The sequence below is a fragment of the Myotis myotis genome, unplaced genomic scaffold (genome assembly GCF_014108235.1).
Source record: "Myotis myotis isolate mMyoMyo1 unplaced genomic scaffold, mMyoMyo1.p scaffold_m19_p_14, whole genome shotgun sequence".
NCBI classification, from domain to species: domain Eukaryota; kingdom Metazoa; phylum Chordata; class Mammalia; order Chiroptera; family Vespertilionidae; genus Myotis; species Myotis myotis.
Window position 1 is genome coordinate 41,605,647 of NW_023416318.1, and position 18,860 is coordinate 41,624,506.

General features: G+C 40.4%; 1 protein-coding gene and 1 non-coding gene across 4 annotated transcripts; both read right to left on the minus strand.

Annotated features, from left to right (window-relative positions):
• Positions 1 to 1,124: 1,124 nt before the first annotated feature.
• YPEL5 (yippee like 5) lies at positions 1,125 to 18,482 on the minus strand. Of its 3 annotated transcripts, none has more exons than XM_036334982.1 (3): positions 18,337 to 18,482; positions 4,485 to 4,649; positions 1,125 to 2,992 (listed from the first exon to the last, which is right to left on the minus strand). In XM_036334982.1, the coding sequence occupies exons 2-3, from the start codon at positions 4,623 to 4,625 to the stop codon at positions 2,768 to 2,770; spliced, it is 366 nt and encodes a 121-aa protein (XP_036190875.1). In that variant the 5' UTR covers positions 4,626 to 4,649; positions 18,337 to 18,482; the 3' UTR covers positions 1,125 to 2,767. The 3 variants fall into 3 exon arrangements, with proteins under 3 accessions (XP_036190875.1, XP_036190876.1, XP_036190877.1); XM_036334983.1 differs by lacking the exon at positions 18,337 to 18,482 and adding an exon at positions 17,313 to 17,467; XM_036334984.1 differs by lacking the exon at positions 18,337 to 18,482 and adding an exon at positions 9,996 to 10,016.
• On the minus strand, positions 6,462 to 6,568 carry LOC118669595. The gene has a single exon (XR_004972047.1). It is a non-coding gene; the product is annotated as a U6 spliceosomal RNA (small nuclear RNA).
• Positions 18,483 to 18,860: the final 378 nt, after the last annotated feature.

An 18,860-nucleotide genomic window follows, 5' to 3' on the forward strand; every position in this document is an offset into this window, starting at 1 on the left:
ATATCTTAAAATAAAGAAGCCATACATTTCACACCCCTTTTAGGATAGGTAGAATCTACCTTAATTTTTCCTCAGTTCTGCTTTATCTCTAAAACATATCTTCATATCAGTGCAAAGTGCTGGCCAAACAGGAGTTTTTCAGTTCAGTCTTGCTCTGTTCCCAATTCACAACGTCCCTAGATTAGAATTAAGAGTTTGAGTTTTACATGGCTCCCGGTGTGTAGCTGCTCAGACATCCAATTAGCGGTTATCTGTTTAAACTGTGAGGGTTTTTTTTTTTATAATTGTGGAAATGAACCATCATAAATATGTCTCTTGAATAATTTTTATAATCAGTAGTTTTCCAATCCTGCCCAAACAAAAGTTACCTGTGGATGGATTTAGGCTTGCCCTGTGGCTCAGACTCTACATTTAAACATCCCATATAACTTCTATGAATACGTAAATTTAAAAAACAGACATGGCTACACAATTTTTCTCCTCCAAACTCAAAATAGCTTGTCACAATTGTAACTTAAATCATTGCATAATCACTAGCATATTTTTTACTCACAATATTCACCTTAGGGTCTCTTTAAATAAAAGCATTCACATTAAGATCAAAACAACTTAGTCATTGTCACCTAAAAGAGGAAAGATTCTAAAGTTTTCAAAGGAAAAAGCTTAATGTGTACACCCTTCAGTAACCTACTTATTTTGCAGTATACTCACCTTATTTGGTTAATCTTCCCATCCCAAAGCAATATCATTTTCATTAGTGGTTTTCTATCTCAAGTGAATGTGTTGGCTTTTCTGTAAAGAATCCATTCTGACTGTATCTTCCATATTGCTTGTTGTGGTTATCTGCCTCAGTCACCTTAAAGTTAACCTAGCGATATGACTTTTTTTGTTGTTTTTGTAGTTGTCAGCATCTGAAGCAAAATAATCTCAGAAAAGTTAATACTGGTGAATTAAATATCCCAGGTGTAAATTAGGTAGAGTTAACTAAGCCACAATGCCACCTGGCGCCAACTGAAGCCAGCTATAGCCATTCAAAGATATGATGTATGTGTTCATAGATAAAACTAAGACAAGGTGATTACTAGACAAGGATCAGTGAAAAATAAGTAGCAGTATTGCACCAATGCAAGTCAAAATATACTTTATTATAACAGCAAATGCACACAGTGCTATAAGTAAGGCATGCTACTAGGAATCTGCATATAATCAAAGACCAGTATGAAATGAATGGGAATAAATCTTGCTTCTTAATGCTTGAAGATTTAGTCCACAGTGAAGGAAACACAGAATTTGTGTCCACTTATCTCAAATGCATTATATACCTACTTAACCAGATTTCTATGCCTCTAACCAAGAGCCCGAAGGTAAGAGAAATTTAATCTTAACTGAACTGACAAGTTACGTCTAATATCAATGACAGATTTACTAATTATGATAAATTTCCTCTTTAGACAAAGACCTATAAATTGGGCACTCAAACATCCATTCAAATTAGCAAATTTTAATGTCATTTACTCTACCAGAAACAAATACTAGATTACTAGAAATACTTTGAATAAAGAAACATTTACATGTTAATAGCTTATAATGTAAATTTTGGGCTAAGATTAACACCCTGAGTCAAATTTGATTCCCTTCCACTTGAAGGGACCAAGTACAGCTTCAATTTCAATAGCTGAGTTAGGAAAGAGTTGAGAAAATAATGCTTATGAGAGCTAGTCCTTTGATGAAACTATTAGGCTCTACCGACTTGTCAAAATCAAAGCAAAACTGAGGACAGGCTGAAATGCTTTGCAGAATAGTATTTTTAGACAGGCTGCTTCATCTCCCCCTCTCTTTTAGAACAGATGCAGATGATATGCTTTCTGCATGAATGCACATTGACATTCTGTTCAACTGTTTTCTAAATACAATACTGTAGGGATTTAAACAGTATGCTTTAATTTAAACAAAGTAGTATCTCATAAGCAGTCAATTTAGCTTAAGAGTTGAAAAGAAACAGCAATATGAAAATGATCAAATATTCTACTCTTTTAAAGAATGTTTTTTAAAAGCAACACAGGACCAAAAACATTCAACTATTACTTTATTTATATTACTATGCTTACGTTACATGGAAAGGACACCAAGCAGTTCTGCCCCATTTCAGGAAAAGTTTCCAATCAACACCAATTACGTGGTGACAAGTAACTGGGAACGGTGGCATCTTTGGGTCAAGACCGACAAGGAAGAATGGGCTCTGGTGCTATGGTTCATCTCCAACAAGATTATGGCACAATGGCCAGCACAAGCCATACTAACTAACACTGAACCTTTAGCGCTGGTCACAAATTCGGATCTCTTCTCTGAAGCTAGCAAATCAAGTGAAATAAAAAAGTTTTAAAATAAAGCCCAAATACATTTAAAAACCATGCTCTTAACACATTTTCCTTTCAAAATTTACATAAAACACATTTTTCCACTCTAATAGCCCAGATTTTTTTCTCACATAGCCCACCATGTAGCTGCAGATAGATTATTCTGCCTCAAGATGTAAAAGTAGGGAAAAAATTTAACAGCATCTGCATAATATTCTCTCTACATACTGTTGTTGGATGTAAAATAGAAAATTAAAAAAAGAAAGAAAGAAAGGTTCCATCTTAGATTCTCATAACCTCTTGTTCCGCAGTTCATGAATCCGACTCTGTGCTAAGGTGACAGTGTATGTAAGTAGATTTTTGTTTTCAGTGAAGGAGACCTGGGAAAAGATGAAGTTCTCTCTTTTTCTTCAAGAGTTATCAGATGGTACATGCTCTTCAAAACCCTCACTCTCTCGAACTAGAGCACGTTCCAGGATCACACGGCCTTCCTTATAACGCTGGCTGTCTTCAGTGGCAAACTCATAGATCCATCCCAGTTTGCTATTGCAGTTTTTACAGCTCACATCTCGAACCATGTGGCGGCCAGTAAGCATGACCCGGTCTTGCACTTCACTGTACTGCAGGTTAACTACCTAAGAAACGTGAAAACAAAATTGCAAAAGTAAATTATTTGCCAAAAAGTACACAATACTTGGTTGGTGCAGTTAACAGCAAATTCAGAAAAGCAAACAGCAGTTACTTTATCAGACCTACAACACCCCTTCCCAAGAGCTATTTTTAGAAGCTGCTGGGACAGGTAAACATCTGGAATTGCACTGTACTGGACATCTAATGAGATCACACATTAATGTACTAGTCCAATCCACACTATAAATACTAGTTACATTTCTGAGTTGTACAGAAGAGTCCTTGACTTTGATACATAAATTGTAGGGTTGTGTCTAATTGTTATTATTCACTATTCAATCATGAGTGCAAAACAAGGCTACCAATGTAAAAGACCTAGTACACAACAGGTATTTTATTTAAAAGTTTACTGAATTTGTTTCTGAAAATACATTTTATATACAGACTAGGATAAGCCTACTTTATATCATACATGACAACACATTGTTTTCAAGAAAGTTCAAAGAATCTGTGAAGAATTTCCAATGATTCTGAATACGCTATACTTTACTTTTCTATAAAGGGCCAGATAATAAATATTTTTGGCTTTGAGGTCAATGCGTTCTTCATTGTAACTATTTAGCCTGCTGTTGTAGCACAAAAGCAGCCATAGATAATACATAAATGAATGAGCATGGCTGAGCTTCATTAAACTTTTTTTTTTTAAAAAAAAACACAGGAAGCTGGCCTGCCGTGGTGTGCCAGCTCCTGCCCTATATCCAAATAAAGATCAAAGAGTATACACTACCAATTCTTTGAGAGAAAAACTTGTTTCTGAATTGAACAGAAGGGTGTCCATTGGGGAAGTTTAGATGACCTTCTAAGAGCAATGCATTTGTACTAGTTCTGTTCCTTAACATAAAAGACTTGGAAATTCAACCTCACTAATAATACACATTAGACTCCAGGAGGCAGATATCACATCAACTAATTTCAAAGCAAGTCAGAAATTAGAGAAGCAGATAGATTAGACAATTGTTTGTAAATGAGTAAACTTCCTGTTGGCAAACCTATGTAATAAACTAAATCATAATCAGAGGGATGACTGGTGAGCATAAATTAGAGCAAGGGAAGTTGGTTAGATGATTCTTATTCATTTGCATTGTCAAGCTATCTCCCTATAAAAATAAATCAGTGACAGGAATATGGGGATGTCTCAGCCCCTTCCTTCCATAGTCTATGAAGTCCCTACTAAATTCTTACACTAATGTTTTCTAAATGGAGACTACCCTTCTTATTATAACAGTCTTTCAACTTCCAATTTAAAAAATCATATTCTAGTAATACCTTCCTAAGGTCCACTCAAAGACAAGTTAGTGGGTAATAATTTCTACAGATTGCAGCTCTCATTCTTAAGCCTTCCTGGTATCTCCAAGTTCTGAGGAGTATTCTGGAACTACTGTCAAACATATCCACCACTTGACCCACTTAGGAAATAAAACTGATTTTCCCACAAACCTTGTTAAAAAGAAATGCTCTTCCAGTGGCACCTGTAAATCGAGTGGAGATGAGTTCTGAGCGGTTGGTCAGAATCGTATCGCAGTTTGCACAAGAAAACAGACGGGTACCACCAATGTGATCAAGGAAAATTCTGCCCATTTTTATAGTTGAAGTTCTAAAACCCTAGGAGCAAATGGAAAAGGACAATAAATGCATTATGATTTTAAAAAATTGTTAGTATCTACTTGGTGGAGGTCACAGGGAACCATTTATATATGTGATCTCTGTTTTATAATATTCAGTATGTGAAATAGCTGACCGAACAAAAGGATCCAAAGTTCATGCACTGAACCAAGAAACTGGCACATGCAACCTAAGAATATTTTAAAGAAAAAAAAAAGAGAATATTTTAGAAGCAGTAAGCCAAGGAATTAAGCATGCTTAGGCAGAAAAAGGAAGGGTATCGCTTCTCTTTTGGTTGGTATGAAAAAAGAGTAAGAATGTGGAATATCAGAAATGGAATGATGAAAAGCACAGGTAGAGAAGTGAGAAAAAAGGTTTAGCTCAAATGTTAAGTATACATTGTGAGTATGGGTAATTCGAGAAAAGACTTGTGGAACGTGAGTGAGTTGATCAGATAAGAGTAGAAAAAGGGGCAATCACAAAACAAGTGGGTTTCTGATCATCAAGTGTTATCTACAACAATATAGGGGTGATGGCACCAATATTATAGTAAAGTTTGAGTCCATGGAGCACTGTACTAGGTACTTCACTTATTTCAAAAACCATCGCAAGTCTGTGAGGCTCTCACCCCCATTTCATAGATTATCCAAGGATATTATCTGGGCCTAGTTTACACAACTTTCAAGAACAGAAAAATCATAACAAGAATGCAAATAACCCAACTCAAAGCCAAACTTATTCCATTACTGTACTTTGCCTCCTCTAAGAGGAGGGCACACAAGATGGTCTAAGCTTGGCATAAGGCTAAAAAACAAGTACAGTGAAGGGAAAGATGAACCATTATAACATAACTTAGTTAATATATCATAATGGTTAAGTCACAGACATGATGAAACATGGGGGTGGGAGGAGAGAAAACTCTGAATCCAACTTAGATCTAGTCAAGACTATATTATAGCTTTCATTTAAAAAGTAATTTATTCCTGGGTGTAGTTGTTAGCTCTTGTGTTTTAAATATTGAATATTATACATCTTTGAAATGGCATGCAGAATATAGTTGCCACTATGAAAAAGATTCCACTGTCATCTTAAATTTGGGGAAATTCCATTACAAATTTTAAAAAGTTCCATTTCTCCTTACACCTGTGAACTTCCTCAGCCATTGGAAGTTCTAATGCCATCAGAAATGCCATTATCACAAAGATCATTACGACTCCCATTAAACATTATAATATGGAAGTTTAATAAGGAATGGAAAACAAATGGTGGATATAAGTACAATTTATAACTGCCTCCTTTTTTTTTGTTTAATGTGTAGCCCATTAGTAAATGTGATTATTGATATGACTGGGTTTAAGTGTGCCATCCATTATGCACCTTTGTTGTACCTTTCTGCCTCCTTTTTTTTTTTTTTTAATGTGAAGCCCACTAGTAAATGTGATTATTGATATACAATTTATAACTGGTAAAAGGAAAACCAGTTCACAAATAAGAATGTCTATGAATAAACCTTGGGTAAAACACTGAGACTTAAGACATGATATGTAGTTTTCTATCTTTCTGCAAAAGGACAATAGCTAAGATTTACTGCCTATTGTTTCAGCCCTTAATATGATAGCATTATTTTTTCCAGATGGTGCTTAAGAACACAATGCTGTTACAAAGTCACAGGCTGCAAATTTGAGGCTTGCAGACTGAATTCATTTGGTGGTTTAGGGATAGAGCAGTGGACAAAACAGACAAATAACCCTTTTCTCACAAAGCATATGTGGCCATGTTTTGTTTGGCCTACACAGTTTTATTCTTTAAAAAAGAAATATGGAATGCTTCACTAATTTGCATGTCATCCTTGCGTAGGGGCCATGCTAATCTTCCCTGTATCATTTCAATTTTAGTATATGTGCTACTGAAGCGAGCACCAGTTTTGTTTTTAACATGTTAAGTGCCCAGCCTGTTTTGTCTTCCGACGGGAAGTATAGTGTCAGTCACCGGTGACTGACAGGGCACTTAATGTGTTAATAAAAAAACAGTTGAGCTGCCACTGAAGATTTGAGAGATTTCATTAAAGAACCTGTTTATTTGGTCTTTTTTTTTAATATAAAAAAACAATGGGGATACCTGTCAACATGGGCAAGTATTTATGTAGAGCAACAACTAACTAAAGTTGAGAGGTGGCTACAACTTTACATCTCTCACTGCATTTGCTCAATCTCCATCCTACATCACATAATTAACACATTTGAGTTTAAGAATCTATCTGTATATATAAAACCCTAATATGCAAATACACTGAATGGCGGAACAATTGAACTGGTCACTATGATGTGCGCTGACCACAAGTGGGGCACCGGTCACTGTCATCAGGGCAAGCCTCTGGTGGTTACTGAAAATTCTTTGCTCCCTCATGCCACAGTTCTGCCCGGTGCCCAGCACCAGTCCCAATCGCTAGGCGCTGTCAGTGGGGTGAATGGCAGGACCAGCGCTGTCAGTGGGCTGTCAGTGGGGTGAGTGGCGGCTGCTGGCCCCGACCGCCCCTGTGGGCTTCTCCACCTTCCCCTGCTCCTGAGGGGTAATTGGGGGCAGCAGCTGCAGCTAGCACCCGCTGATGGTGCTGGCCCTGCCCACACCTGCTGCTGGCACCAGTCCCAATCACTCCACACTGTCAGCAGGTGTGAGTGGGGCTGGCATTGTTAGCGCTTGGGAGCGGCAGCAGCGGCGGGGGCGGGGCTTCCAGTAGACAGAGGACCAGGGCCCGCGGCGGGGGCACAGAGGATGATGGGTCGAGACCCACCCGTGTTCACCATAGCCTCGTGGCCCCCACAGTTCCTTTCAAAGGGCACGCATTTGTGCACGGGGCCCCTAGTCTTGATAGAAATAAATCATTCATCAATCCTGTGAGTTGATTTTGGTCATGCTTCTTACTACTGGTCCTTTACAGAAAATAAACAACAACAAGGTTTTACAGTCTCACCTTTTAAGACATAGTCTTCATGTTATCATCATAATTAGCAAGTTAATATTAAAAAAGGGAAGGGGAGGCCAGACTTTGTAAGCATGTTTACCTGCGAAGTTTCACCAGGAAGCTACAGCTTCACACAGTATTATTCCTCCAAGGGGATTAACACCCCTCCCTTCCCCCATCCAGTACTGGATTGTTGGGGGAAGATAGGGGAGCACAGAAGGAAGGAAGATGCAGGGAAGGTGCTTGCCTGTCAGTCTAGCCAGGGGAATAATGGATTGGCTGCTAGGGAGTGGAACCCATCCGAAGTGTGCAAGATCTTGGAGAGTTAATTGGTTAGTTTGAAGAAGCTCCCGGTAGAAACATCCCTCGAGTTCCCTGGATCTTGCTCTTGTTCTCTCTTGCTCTGTGACCTGCACTCACCTGCTCTCTCTCCATAGCCACGTGGACCCCATACACAATGGACTGCAGCTGGAAACACAAGCTAAGCTAGCCAGATGCTAGATTGGATTGTACTAGTACTTTAATGTAAGAGCAGAAATTCTGGGCAGTGGCCTTTATTCTAGCCCCAATGAAGACAAAACTGGACTTTTTCCGTGACAAGATGGACAAAGGTGGGACCTTGAAGGGGAACCTCTTCATTTTTCATCATCAATAAAGATTTCTAACAGCAGCCATCCTCCCATGGTCAGGGTGGGGGTTGGGGGGGGGGGAACGGACTCAGAAATTCTTTTCCTCTGTCACTCAAGAACTCCAATTCCACCGATAACACTCAGATTCCATATTTCTCTGAACACTAGTATTTGTACAGTGATTTAGCTTCCAGCGTGGGTTTCTGGAACTTATTACTTTAAAGCTGATTACTTCAAACTAAAAATAAAAAAGCATGTTGTGATTTATTTCAACCATAATGCAGGAGAAACTAGATGTTTTTGAACTGACCATGGCTAATACAATGCTATTGTTGAAAATGTACTTGATTTCAAAATGAACTTTCCCTATGCCTTCTGCCTACAACATTCTACCTTTGGTTCAAAATTACAATATAGCTGTGATCATTTGCTACTGGATACAGGCAAACTCTTGATTCGTAAGTGGGGTAAACAGATTTAACATGCTTCCTTCTCCCTGCTTCAAATTCTGTCTATTTTTTACTTTTACCCAAGTATTTTTACTGTAGTCAATTATATGATTCATTACCAAAACCAAATATATCAGTGCAAAATCACCATTCCTAATTGTGGCCGCCATTTATATGTTTATATTTATTGGATAAAACTGTAAAATGTAGTTTTCATAAGAAAACTGTTCTTATTTGCCAAGAGGGATAAGCTAAAATGCCATGGAATCTAGCAAAAGCAAGCAAACACCACTTGCTGTCAAAGCTCTTGAGAAGTAGGAAAACCTCTGTAGGGTCATTAGATTCCAAGTGTTAAGCCTTAGCTTTGCAGGGCTAGAAACAACTTACTACTGACTTACACTATCCAAACTCTCAAGAGGCTGCCATCAATCAGTATGCCACTTGACTATTTAAGACATAATACCTGAATCAGACCTCTCTGAACCTGGATGATATGTTGAACTCTTCCTTAGACCTAATGATTATATAGTGCCTACACTGTATGGGACACTGCCTCTGGTACTTTACATACTTAACCTCAACAATTTCTAAAGTAGGTATTTATTACCTCCCTTTTGTAGAGGAATAAAGATTATATGACTGGTATCTGAACTACATCTTGCTCCATTTATCATGTACCCCTCCTGCCTCCATGCTGATCCTGTATTCCCTATCTTGGTTGGTGGCAATTCCAATCACACACTCTCCTAAACTAGAAACCCTGGCAAATTCTTAGAAGAAATCACAAAATCGGCAATACCTCCTAAATCACTTTTAGAGGTCTTACTTCCCTCTCCCTAGTCAATGTCTTAATTCAAATTCTCATCACTTCTAGATAAATGTCTTGTAGTTAGGGAGTGTGGAGTATATTATCAAATCCACCATACAATCACAGGTCCCATTTGTGCTAAATTAGATAGTGCTACTAAAAACATGGGCTCATATAGATTACAAACTTTGAAACTTTTTTCCTGACAGGACAGAATATAGCTGATTCGTTAAAACAAAACAAAATACCCTATTTTTAAAGGAATACATGCATACCATAAAATTAGCCACTGTATGTGTAAAACTGAATGGCTTTTAGTATGTTTATAAAGTGTGCCATCAGCACCACAAACCAGCTTCAGAATTATTTCCATCACCTCCCCCAATTCCCACAAACCCTTCTGCAGTTAATTCCTCTTCCCATCTCTAGCCACAGCCAGCCACTGATCTACTTTCTGATTGTTTTACATTTAAAGTATTTCCCAAATATGCTAATCACCTTGCTTGGACTCAAAGGATTTCAAAATCTCTTCAGCCACATGACGCTGCAACATCTTAAAAGTGACCTGCTTCTCTGTGTTGATTCTGGGGGCCATCTTAGTGTGTCCTTAAGTAATAAAATGCTATGATATCTGTCGGTGTTGAAGTTCAAGTTCATAACGAAAGTTAAAGCTTTAAGATGTTTTCTTCCTTCTCAACTTTCAAGAAAAAAAACAGTAATTTAATAATCTGAATTTCTGTAACTACCATTCCCAGATAATTTTATAAATAAGGCCTCTTTGATATTAGCTTTTCTTAGTTCCAGGTTACTAAAATCCCTAAAAAGTTGAAATAAGATAAGTACCAAACTTGATTGTTTAGCTGGGAGCCTATTATCAGTTTATTTGAAATTATTGGAAACAGTGAGGGGCCAGGTTGAAAATATAAGTGAAATTCATAATGATATATAGATCATTATTTTAGTTACTAGAGGCCTGGTGCACAACATTCATGCACTGGGGGGGACAGGGGACCCCTCAGCCTGGCCTGCGCCCTCTAGCAGTCCAGGATCCCTCAGACATCCCCCGAGGAGTCCTTGGAGCACTGCCACGGAGGTAGGAGAGGCTCCCACCACCACCAATGCATTCGCCAACCGTGAGCCCGGCTTCTGGCTGAGCAGCACTCCCCCTGTGGGAGCACACTGACCACCAGGGGGTAACTCCTGAATTGAGCATCTGCCCCGTGGTAGTCAGTGTGTGTCATAGCGACTGGTCACTCCACCATTTAGTCAATTTGCATATTAGCCTTTTATATTACTAGTATACACGATTTCCTCCCCCTTCAACAAATAGCACATTTACAACCTAGAATTTTCAATTACTATTTTAATAGGAGACTGTGGGGAAGTAATCACATTTTAGGACCTCTCCCTTTTTATGTAACTTTTTAGAAATTTACAGGATTTATAGAATCTATTTTTTAAAAGGGGGGAGGGGACTTCTCTTTCAGAAATCCACGAGTCCTAGCTGGTTTGACTCAGTAAATAGAGTGTCAGCCTGTGGACTTAAGGGTCCCAGGTTCGATTCCTGTCAAGGGCACATGCCCGGGTTCTGGCTCAAGGCAACCAAACCATGAATCTCTCTTATCACTGATGTTCCCATATCTGTCTCCCTCTCCCTTCCTCTCTGAAATCAATAAAAATATAGAAAATAAACTGTTTAGAAATCCATGAAAGACAGTGTCCAGGAATGTAGTTTGAATCCAAGACAATAAAACAATTTTCTAAAAGACTATTTTTTAAATTGAGATTTAAATTTTTAGAGCAATTACAGGTTCAGAGCAAATTAGGGTAGGTTTCCTATATATCTCCTGCTCCACACATGCATAGTCTCCCTCATTATCAATATCCCCTACCAGAATGGTCCATCTGTTATAATTAATGAACCTACACCAAGCATGTCAAACTCAAAGATAACATAGGCCAAATAAACAAGGTTTAAGTTTATGTGGGCCGCAAAAAAAAAACAAAAACTTCAATTTTGATAGAAACATAGGTTTATTTCAATAGACATGCTGAATACAAAGAACTTAAATGAGTAATTACTTGTTCACATAAAATAGAACATTTTAATAAAAATTAGTATTTTTTCTTGAACATTAACTTACCAGACACTGAATAACTGCACAAATAACTGTAACACAAATAAACCTATCTTGTTCTCTGAAAGCGAAATATTTCCTGTTGCGCACAACAAACAAGTCAGTACAAGACTAATGATGTGGCAATCGGCTGCTAATATTCGCTGCTAGTTATTAGTGGAGAGAAATGGTGCGAATGTTGTAGTTCCTCATTAATTATGTATAACAGGATATTGTAAAAATTAAGTTACGAAATTTTAATTAAAACGGTATGTTTCTTACATACTGTTATATTGGCTGGGCCGCAAAAATATTTGTTGTGGGCCGTGAGTTTGACATCTCGGGCTATATCCTCGGCAGCATTTGGTGGTGTCAGTGTTCTGGATTTTGACCATTCTATTGGGTGTGTAGTGGTATCTCATTTTTATTTTAATTCACATTTCCCTGATTACATATAATGTGGGGCATCTTTTCACGTGCTGCTTGCCACGTCTTTGATGAGATGTCTGTCAAAGTCTTTGGCCCATTTTTTAAAGAGGTTTTCTTGTTTTTCGTTGTTTTTTTTTTTATGTTTTAGACAGTAGTCCTTTATAAGATATGCCTTTTGCAAATATTTTCTCCAAGTCTGTGGCCTGTCTTCTCATTTTCTTGACGTTGTCCTTCACAGAGCAGTTTTAAATTTTAATAAACTTAAGCTTATCAATTATTTATTTCATGGATCATGCCACTGGTGTTACATTTAAAGTCACTGCTGTACCCATGACCATGTAGGTTTTCTCTTATGTTCTAGTTTTTTAGTTTTGCTTTTTTCATTTAGTCCCGTGATCCATTTTGAATTTTTTTGAAGGGGGTGTAGTTGTCTAGATTCAATTTTTTTGCATGTGGATGTACAGTTGTCCCACACCACTTAGTAAAAAGGCTATCTTTGCTCCACTGTATTGCCCTGCTTCTCTGTCAAAGATCAGATTACTATATTTCTATGGGTCTATTTCTGGGCTCTCTATTCTGTCTCACTGATCTATTTGTCTTATTCTTTTGCTAACAATCTTGATCACTATCACTTTATAGCAAGTCTAGAAATCAGGTAGTGTCAAGTCTTCCTCTTTTATTCTTCTTTAATACTGCGTTGTCTACTCTTGAGTCTTTTGCCTCTCTATAGAAATTTTAGAAGCAGTTTGTTCATATTCACAAGGTAACTTGTTGGGATTTTGATTAGGACTGCATTGAATCTACAGATCAAGTTAGGAAAAACTGACATCTCGACAACATTGATTCTTCCTATCCATGAACATGAAATCTCCCTCCATTTATTTAGTTCTTGATTTCATTAGAGTTTTATACTTTTCCTCATATAGATCTCATATACATTTTGTGAGATTTATACTTAAATATTTCATTTTTTTTGGATACCTTTTAATTGCAAATTCCACTTTCATTAGTGGTATTAATACACACACACACAAATTAAATATTACGGTAGCTTATTCTTCGGTCTGGCTTATTGCTAAATAATTTCCTTAAAAGCAGGGGTCAGCAAATTAAGGCCTGTGGGAAAAATGCAGCTCACCACTTGTTTCTGTATGGCCCATAAGCTAAGAATTTTACACTTTTAAATGGTAGGGGAGAAAAATCAAAAGAAGACTATTCTGTGACACATGAAAATTACATGAAATTCAATTTCCAGTGTCTTAAACAAAGTTTTATTGGGACACAAACACCCGCATATTTATCTATAATTGGCTGCTTTCTCACTTCAATGGCAGAGTTTGAGTAGTTGCAACTGAAACCCTATGGTTTACAAAGATTACAATATTCACTACCTAGCCATTGACAGAAAGTATACCCAAAACCTCTGCTTAACCCTTTGCGGTCGTATTAAATTTGGACATGGGTGTCATACTGGTCGGAATTAATTTCCATTGAAAGAGCAGTGATACATAACATGCAAGATTATGAAGGATAAACAAGATTTATTAATTCTTTTTCGGAACTACGTCACTACTAGTAGAATCACTACAAACGTTATCACTTTCTACGTCAGAGTCAGTATTCAAGGTGCCAAAATAAAACTCTTCATCGTTACTTTCAGATTCGCAGTACACTTCTTTCGGTAACTTTCTTTTTGCCATTTTGGAGCATTATTTTGAAATATCTTAACAAGCGAGAATGCCTAATTACAGTTAAACGTAATTTGTAAAGTTTTATTTGAAATTCTGCAAAGTATCTCCGAAGCTTGTCGATTTCTTCACTCTCAAAAGGCAACTGACTCGCCACGGCGTTTTGCATGGCGAGTGGAACGACCGCGTTTGTTTATATTGAGTTTCGATATCTCCGATTTGTCGGGGCAATGTTTTGGTTCGTGACAAGGTCGCTTAGACACTTAAGAGCTTTCAGAGAAATTATGAACTGATACATGAATGAATAGAGTTAAGATTCGTACGGTTCCTTGCTGTGGTGGCTGAGAGCAGACATACAACCGGAACGGTAAAAAAGCTTTGGTGGCTGAGAGTAGACAAAGGTTAAAAATCTTTTAAAAATCTGTTTGGACAGTGAAAGAGCCTTTCATTTAGAAAGCAGGCAGTCTTTCTCAGACAAAGTAAATTTGGTTAGCATTCAGGTTCAAGGATCAGTAAGTATTTGAGAAGGTCAATTTAATCCTGCTCCCTTTTTTTAATGGTTTTTACTAGCTAAAATCTTTAATTTTCTGTAATCAGTTCAGCATGCTGAAGATCAACTATAAAAATAGATAATATATACCCAGCTTCTGCCTTCTTCTCTCCTCACCCCCAGGATTTAAACAATATAGCTCAGATAGTTGAACTCTTGAGTTAGACTGCCCAAGTTCAAATCTCAGTTCTGTGCCTTAAAAGCTGTGTAAACTTTGGGGAATGTATCTTTCCCTTCCTCACCTGTAAAATGGAATTGTAGTATCCACCTGAGTTGTGAGAACTGGAGAGATAATACACTCTTAGAACAGTGCCTGGCACAAAGTAAACGTTAAATAAAGGTTCATCTAGTAAAATGGATTACCTTCACCATTCCACACCCCAACTTCCCTCTGCTATTACAGATGAAGAAAGCAAGGCTCAGAAACAACATAGAACAAATAACAATTGACTAGCTTCACCTCCTGTTAATTACTGAAAAGCTAAATGACCAGGTGACAGAAATTACAAGGAGGGAAGTTAGATGCTTTTTGAAGCATCTCAAATTATTAGTGTCACAGTGCTAGGTCTTAAAATAGGTGCTTGCCTCCCAGTAATTAATAATCCAATTTGGATTCAACTCTGGCAAGTAGAATACCCTAAGGGAGGCAGCACATAGCAGGCCTAAAAATACCAAGAATAGTAGGTGTTGATTTGCATCTCTAAGGAACTACTTCACAGACAGACTTTCCAAAGACTACAGAAAACACAAACCACCAGAACTGAGAGGGGCTTTTCTAACTGCACCAGAAGGTGGTGGTGGGCAAAGGTAGGATACAAGCCTCACCTGCAGGAAACCTAGTACAGAAAGGGTTAAAAGAATCTGCCATTCAGGAGAGCTTGTTTTGCAAAAGGTTCAGCTAAAATGGAAACATGAAGCAGCATGCTTGTATTTCTGGTTTTGAGTCTCTCCAAAAAAAAGAAAGGAACAAAACCCAAGGAACTTTTAACAGTGCTGGGCAGATTACTATAATTAACATTTAATGTTATTGTAATCTCATTAATTATTTTCATAGTGATTTGTAACCAAATTCTATTGAAAAGCTACAAAGGAAAATAACAAATTGAGTTTTATCCACAAACCAATTTTCCGATTTTTGTACAAAATACTCACCAAGCCAAGGTTTCGGTTACACAAGAAAGCTGTGCTTTCTTTTTCGTTAATTCTTTTGCAATACCTGACCAGTTTCCTTTGCTATGTTAAATGATTTTCTGGTGGTGGAATCAAGTCTCCATTTGACTGTAACTTTTATATTTTTGTTCTGTATCCTCAAATAATGTATTTGTTGTTGTTAAATGTTTTTCAAGTTTACTGTATTTCTATAACACTTTTTGTTTAGTCATCACTAGAAAATAAGACTACTCATGTAACTCAGTGAGTCATCTAAACAATCCAAGTTGGTAACCTCCCCAGTCTTTTGCCAAGACAAATTCAAAATCTCTAATTTGTTGAGATGCAATACTATGAGTCAAACAGTCTCACACTGAATAGACTGAAGTATAATTTAACTACCTGGTTTCCTGATACAGGTGTCAAATAGCAAGTTCATGTCACAGCTAAGATCAGTTCCTACTTTACCCAGACATTACAGGATTACCAGAGAAACTGGTATTGATTTACATAGTCACTTAGATACTTTATAACTGAAAATGGCATTCTGGGCACAAATATACTTGGGACTATCTTCACAACTCATGATTATATTTAGGACTAGCTTCATGCCTCATGGAGTTTTTTTGCAGGCTGGTAGCTAAAGCTCTTCTTTTAGTTTTAATTTTGGCCTTATTTCCTTTTCCCTTTTATTGCTTCTAAACGTTTTTTTCTCTTCTACCACTTAAATAGAGCATAAGAAAAGGCAAATAAGTCTAGGGGTAAATCCTCAATGACCTAACCAGATATTATTTTAGTAAAACCCACATGGATTTTATTAATCTTTTCAGGAAAGTTGTTAAAATCCAATTCACTTCAGTGCCCTTGTATAGAGTTAAATAATTTACTCGTCATCTCCCTCTCCTATAGATAAGATGGTTCCTAGAGATAATCATTAAAAAACAAAAAGTCAACTAGTAGGCCTGTATTGGACACTGAGTTGGGTGAGGACACCCTCTAAAAAGGTAGACATCAATCCTTTCCAAGGAGCTATATAGTGACTCTAGCTGGTGTTCCAGTGTATACCCATAAAAATAATGCCAGTGTATACCCACAAAAATAATGGGATATTTGGAAAATATTTTGTGTGCCAAACTGCACAAGCTTCACATTCTTACTATTTGTACATGCTCTAAGCCTTTGTTTTTGCTCCTAGGCCTCTGTTTGCCTAATAGCAACCCAAAGCCTCTTCATCTTCTAGCTCTAATCAATACCAATCCACTTCAGAACGCTTCCAAATTCACCTTACTTCATCGCTCACTGCCCTATTTTTGATCTCTCATAACACTCATTTCATAACTAATATTTAACTTTGCATTGTTACTCAACTGCCATCTGCCTACGACTCTTCACTAAATTGTTAGCTGTAAGAGAAACAATTCTAAATTTTTTTTTGCAATTTCCTTCTTACCGAACACAGCACAAGTATGCAATAAACTTTTAGGAAAAGAATACACCAAGACACTTCACATCTGGCATAAATATGTACCCTGTGTTGGAAAGCAGCTGAAACACTTCCTATGTGGCTGTGCAAAAAAAATAGCCAATATCCTATTACCCCGCTACTTCACCAGCAAGTCTAATTTTCTAAAAAAACACCAAGGTTAGCCTGAGGTTACTTCAGGTTTTCCACCTGTCAAGGAAACCTGGAATAAAAATCCTCAGATTACCAACAGGGTTCTGTTAACAGAAAAAAAAAAATTAAAAATAAATGAGCTGTACACGTTCCAGCCTCTCCCTCGGAGGGGAGGGAGGATTAACAGGCGGCGTGAGGATTAAACAGATCTTTGCAGCAGTCCAGGTTCCAACTCCTGCTGCTCACAGTCCTCCCGGCCCCACCTACCTAACAGGAGTGGAGAATGGAGGGGTTGCAAGAGCGCGCCGACCTCCCGGCAGCGAGGAGGAAGGGCGCGCGGGGCGGCCGCGGGACCCGGACGCGGACGCCGAGTTCTTCGGGCCCGTGGCCGCCCAGGCCCCGCCAGCTCAGCGCTGCCCGCAGCCCCGGCTGGGCCCAGCTGATTGCGGGCACGTGACGCCGCCGGCCAATAGGGAGGGGCCGGGGCGCGGGGCCTTCCGCGGAACAACAAACACCCGTCCCCACAGCTGAGCGGGCGGCGGCGCGGGGCCCTGCCGTGCCCCCCGGCCGTCCCACAGCCACACCGCGCCCGCGGGGGCTTCTCCCCTCCGCTCAGCCGGGGGGCAGACGCCCACCCCGCGGGGCGGGAAACAAAAGCCAACGGCGCCCTCCAGTCGGCCGCGGACGTGGTCCTCTCTAAGGACAGGCCTCGCCGGGCGTCCTCACAGCCCCTCCACTCGGAGCCGAGTTCGCACTTCACTCCGGGGACAGGGGCGCGGCGAGGCGGCAGACCTCCCGCCTACCACCGCGGCCCTGGCCCGCGGCGTGCCCCCGATACTGCGGCGGGGTCGCGGCCCGTGGGGGCGGGGCAGCCCAGAGGGGGCAAATCGCCGGCCAAAGTGCCCAGGAGGAGACGCGGGAGGCCTCGGCCGCGGCCGGCAGGGACTCCGAGGCGGCGCCGGGGGGGGAATGGCTGGAACGGGAGGGCGGACGCCGAGCTGAGGGTCGCGGCCGTGACGGTCGAGCTGGTCGTCCCGGCTGCGCGGCGGGGGCGGGCCGACGGCAGCTGCCGCGCCTGGGCCTCACAAAGAAGAAACAGCTCAGTTCGTCGACCCGCAGCCCCGTGGGCCGGGGGCCGCCCTTAATGGCCGGGGGCGGCTCGCTGGGACCCTGGGGGTAGCGCGACGAGGAAGAGGTACTTCCTGCCTGGGCCCCCACCCCGGGCTGATTCGAAGCCGCCGACCTAGGTGGCTCCCCGGAGGGCCCCGAGCCCAGCCCCCGCCAGTCTTACCCCGAGCGGCTGTGAGATCCGCGGCTGCCTGCGGCCCTTCCTCCTCAGGATGAAGCCCCTCGGCCTCCCTAGTCTCTAGGTTTAGTCAGGCCCGGGCCTTGGCCCCGCCTCTCCCTGGTTGGGCCTCGGTGTCAATCACCCGGAGTAACTCCGCCCCTCAAACAGTCGGTTGTCCCGATTGGCCCAGAACGTCCTTCATTTCTAGGCCCTGCCTCCTCCCTAGGACCCAGCCCCTTCCGCTAGGCCACGCCCCTTCTCTGGTTCACCCAACCCCCTTCTCCAGCTCCCCTCCGCGGCGATGCCAACCCCTCGCAGAAGCTGCAGACTCCGGGCAAGCTCCCGGCAGCTCGCCCCGCCCCTGACCCGACACCTTGGACTCGTACAGCCAATCAAAGAGGAGCACTCTGCCCCCTCTCCAGAGGTGTCCAATGTGAAGAGACTTAGGATCCACCTTCCCTTCCCAGCTGAGAGCACACAACACAGAGTCCACGTGAGTCAGCTTCTTAAAGGAGAAGGCTCAGGCT

What these genes read in the sequence shown, in the direction of transcription:
- YPEL5 (XM_036334982.1), bottom strand. Translation starts at nt 4,625, where the DNA reads ATGGGCAGAATTTTCCTTGATCACATTGGTGGTACCCGTCTGTTTTCT. An exon ending in GAGCATTTCTTTTTAACAAG is followed by an intron (nt 2,993 to 4,484) that starts GTTTGTGGGAAA and finishes CACGTTTCTTAG; the next exon opens with GTAGTTAACCTGCAGTACAG.